This window comes from Protobothrops mucrosquamatus, unplaced genomic scaffold (genome assembly GCF_001527695.2).
Source record: "Protobothrops mucrosquamatus isolate PMUCROS unplaced genomic scaffold, P.Mucros_1.0 scaffold_23, whole genome shotgun sequence".
NCBI classification, from domain to species: Eukaryota; Metazoa; Chordata; class Lepidosauria; order Squamata; family Viperidae; genus Protobothrops; species Protobothrops mucrosquamatus.
Window position 1 is genome coordinate 1,071,401 of NW_015386099.1, and position 2,418 is coordinate 1,073,818.

A 2,418-nucleotide genomic window follows, 5' to 3' on the forward strand; every position below is an offset into this window, starting at 1 on the left:
GTGTAGAATATGCTTTTGATTAGTTTTAAATTATAAAGTTTGTGGGGGGGTTTTGTGTTTATGCATTGCAAAAACATTGGCAAATTTGTTATTTTATGATTTAGTTCTCTATGCAAATTCAAAAAAGGAGCTGGTTCAGGAAGCTGGAGTAGGCATGTTGTCTGCCTACAGCCAGAAGGATGTTGAGGGTTGAACAGAGATTAGATATGTCACTGTTAAAGCTTTTTCTGATAAGCCTTTTCTGCTATTTGTGGTACCATGCATGCATAAAGAATATCTGTTGGTACCCAACTGTGGAAAGCATGGAAATCTTCCCCCACAACCAAGGTGATCCTGACTGAGCCAAGATGCACCATCCTGTAGCTGCATGCACATCCTTGTATACCTCTTAATCCCATCACACAAAAGCATCCCAAAGATGCTTTTCAGTAGGCAACTTTACTTTCTTGGTTTTTTTCTGTGAAAACATTTCACTTCTCATTTAAGAAGCTTCTCCAGTTCTTGGATGAGAAGTGAAACCTTTTCAAGGAAAAAAACAAGTTGCCTATTGAAAAGCACCTTTGGGACAACTATGACCTGGATGATTGAGAATCTCCATAGATATCACACAAGGTGAATTGTGTTGCCAATCTATGTATGGCTGGTACACAAGTTGCCTGTGTCATGGTTCCGATAGATGAGACCATTTAAAAGAACTTCAAGGCAAGAAATTCTTCCTTAAAGAACATTTTTATTTGGCTGCAAAGGTGAACCCAAGACTAAATTCCCCTCCCCTTGGTTACAAAGTTGCAAGTTGCAATTCCCACCCCAATTTGCCATCATAAATCACATTCACCAATGAATTCAGCAAAATGCAGGCACTCCTCCCAGCTCTCCAACCCTCCAAAATGTTATCAGCAATGACCTTGGTTCCCATACATATGAATTGTTTTGGCTAACTGAAAATTACACCCCCCTCCTCCTTCTAACTAAATATGTGGCAATCAAGACAAAATGAAAATGGATTCAGTTCGGTTTGTCACAGCGTTGACAGCCTGACTTATTCATCAGGCAGAATCCCACCTCTCCTCTATGTATGAAAAATGTTTGTAGGAAATCCCTTCCTCCTCAATTTTTTCCTCCTGGCATCTGTTGCCTTCTCTCTTTCGCCATGTTGTCGGCTCACCTGCATTGAAGGGAGCTCTGATGTCTGTGAGGTCACACTCACCAGGTTCTACAGGAGTGGGATGTTCAAGTGATAGTAGAGGTGGTGGACTTGGCAAGGAGAAAAGGATGGAGAACCCTTATAAGGGCTCGCTGGTTAGAGGCTGCTTCTTGAATTCTCAAATGGGGTGATGGTGGTGGTGGATGGGTGCATCCTCTCCTTCCTTGGCTGATAGCAACAGTTTCAAACTTCATGAAGGGTTTGATGAGCTGAAGAGTTTGGGAACCTTATTTCTAAACGGTCCATAGTCTGCCATGCCACATGGTTTATTTATTTGTATCCCACCCTTAATTATTTTTACAAATAACTCAAGGCGGTGAACATATCCAACACTCCTTCCTCTTCCAGTTTTGCCCACAACAACAACCCTCTAAGGTGGGTTGGGCTGAGAGAGAGAGAGAGAGAGAGAGAGAGAGAGAGAGAGAGAGAGAGAGAGAGAGAGAGAGAGAGACTGGCCCAAGGTTACCCAGCTGATTTTCATGGCTAAAGGGAAACTAGACCTCAAGGTCGCCTGATTTCTAGCCCGGCGCCTTAAGCACTAGACCAAACTGGCTCACTTTAAGGTATTTAGTGACTGATCCCAGGAAATAAGGATCCCAATTCCTCCACCACCCTTGCACCCCAATTTTTTAGAATGGGCTGCAGCATGTAAATGGTGAAAGTTTTCTTTCCCACAGCAGAGTGATCAGTATTATCGGAAGAGTTCCCTTAATGAACTGGAAACGCCCCTGATTAGCTGCAAAGACATCATTCGGGCCCAGGTATGCTGTTTCCCCTTGTGGCTTTCTTTGAAGGGCTCTTTCCTTCTTTCTTGGTGTGTTTTGGTGATGGAAAGAGGATTTGGGAAAGTGATTCCCTACATGGGGTAGTTGTAGAGGGAGAAAACAGACAGCTGACACTAAGACTAAAGTGGTCCCTTTGCTGCAGCAAAGAAGATGAAAGGCTCAAGAGGGTAGCTTTCATCCAGGCAACACAATAATAGAGCATTCACACATTAAGAGGGCTTGGTGGTTGTTTCTTCTTCTTCTTCTTCTTCTTCTTCTTCTTCTTCTTCTTCTTCTTCTTCTTCTTCTTCTTCTTCTTCTTCTTCTTCTTCTTCTTCTTCTTCTTCTTCTTCTTCTTCTTCTTCTTCTTCTTCTTCTTCTTCTTCTTCTTCTTCTTCTTCTTCTTCTTCTTCTTCTTCTTCTTCTTCTTCTTCCTCTTCTTCTTCTTCT

At 42.4% G+C, this 2,418-nt stretch overlaps 1 protein-coding gene across 1 annotated transcript in view; it reads left to right on the forward strand.

Moving 5' to 3' along the window:
* The first annotated feature begins 1,272 nt into the window (after nucleotides 1-1,272).
* The window catches only part of CATSPER4 (cation channel sperm associated 4), a 19,603-nt gene continuing 18,457 nt past the window's right edge, over nucleotides 1,273-2,418 (forward strand). The window contains exons 1-2 of the mRNA XM_015832062.1: nucleotides 1,273-1,299; nucleotides 1,885-1,965. Of these exons, the coding sequence (XP_015687548.1) occupies nucleotides 1,273-1,299; nucleotides 1,885-1,965 (108 nt within the window). The remainder of the gene's footprint in view (nucleotides 1,300-1,884; nucleotides 1,966-2,418) is intronic.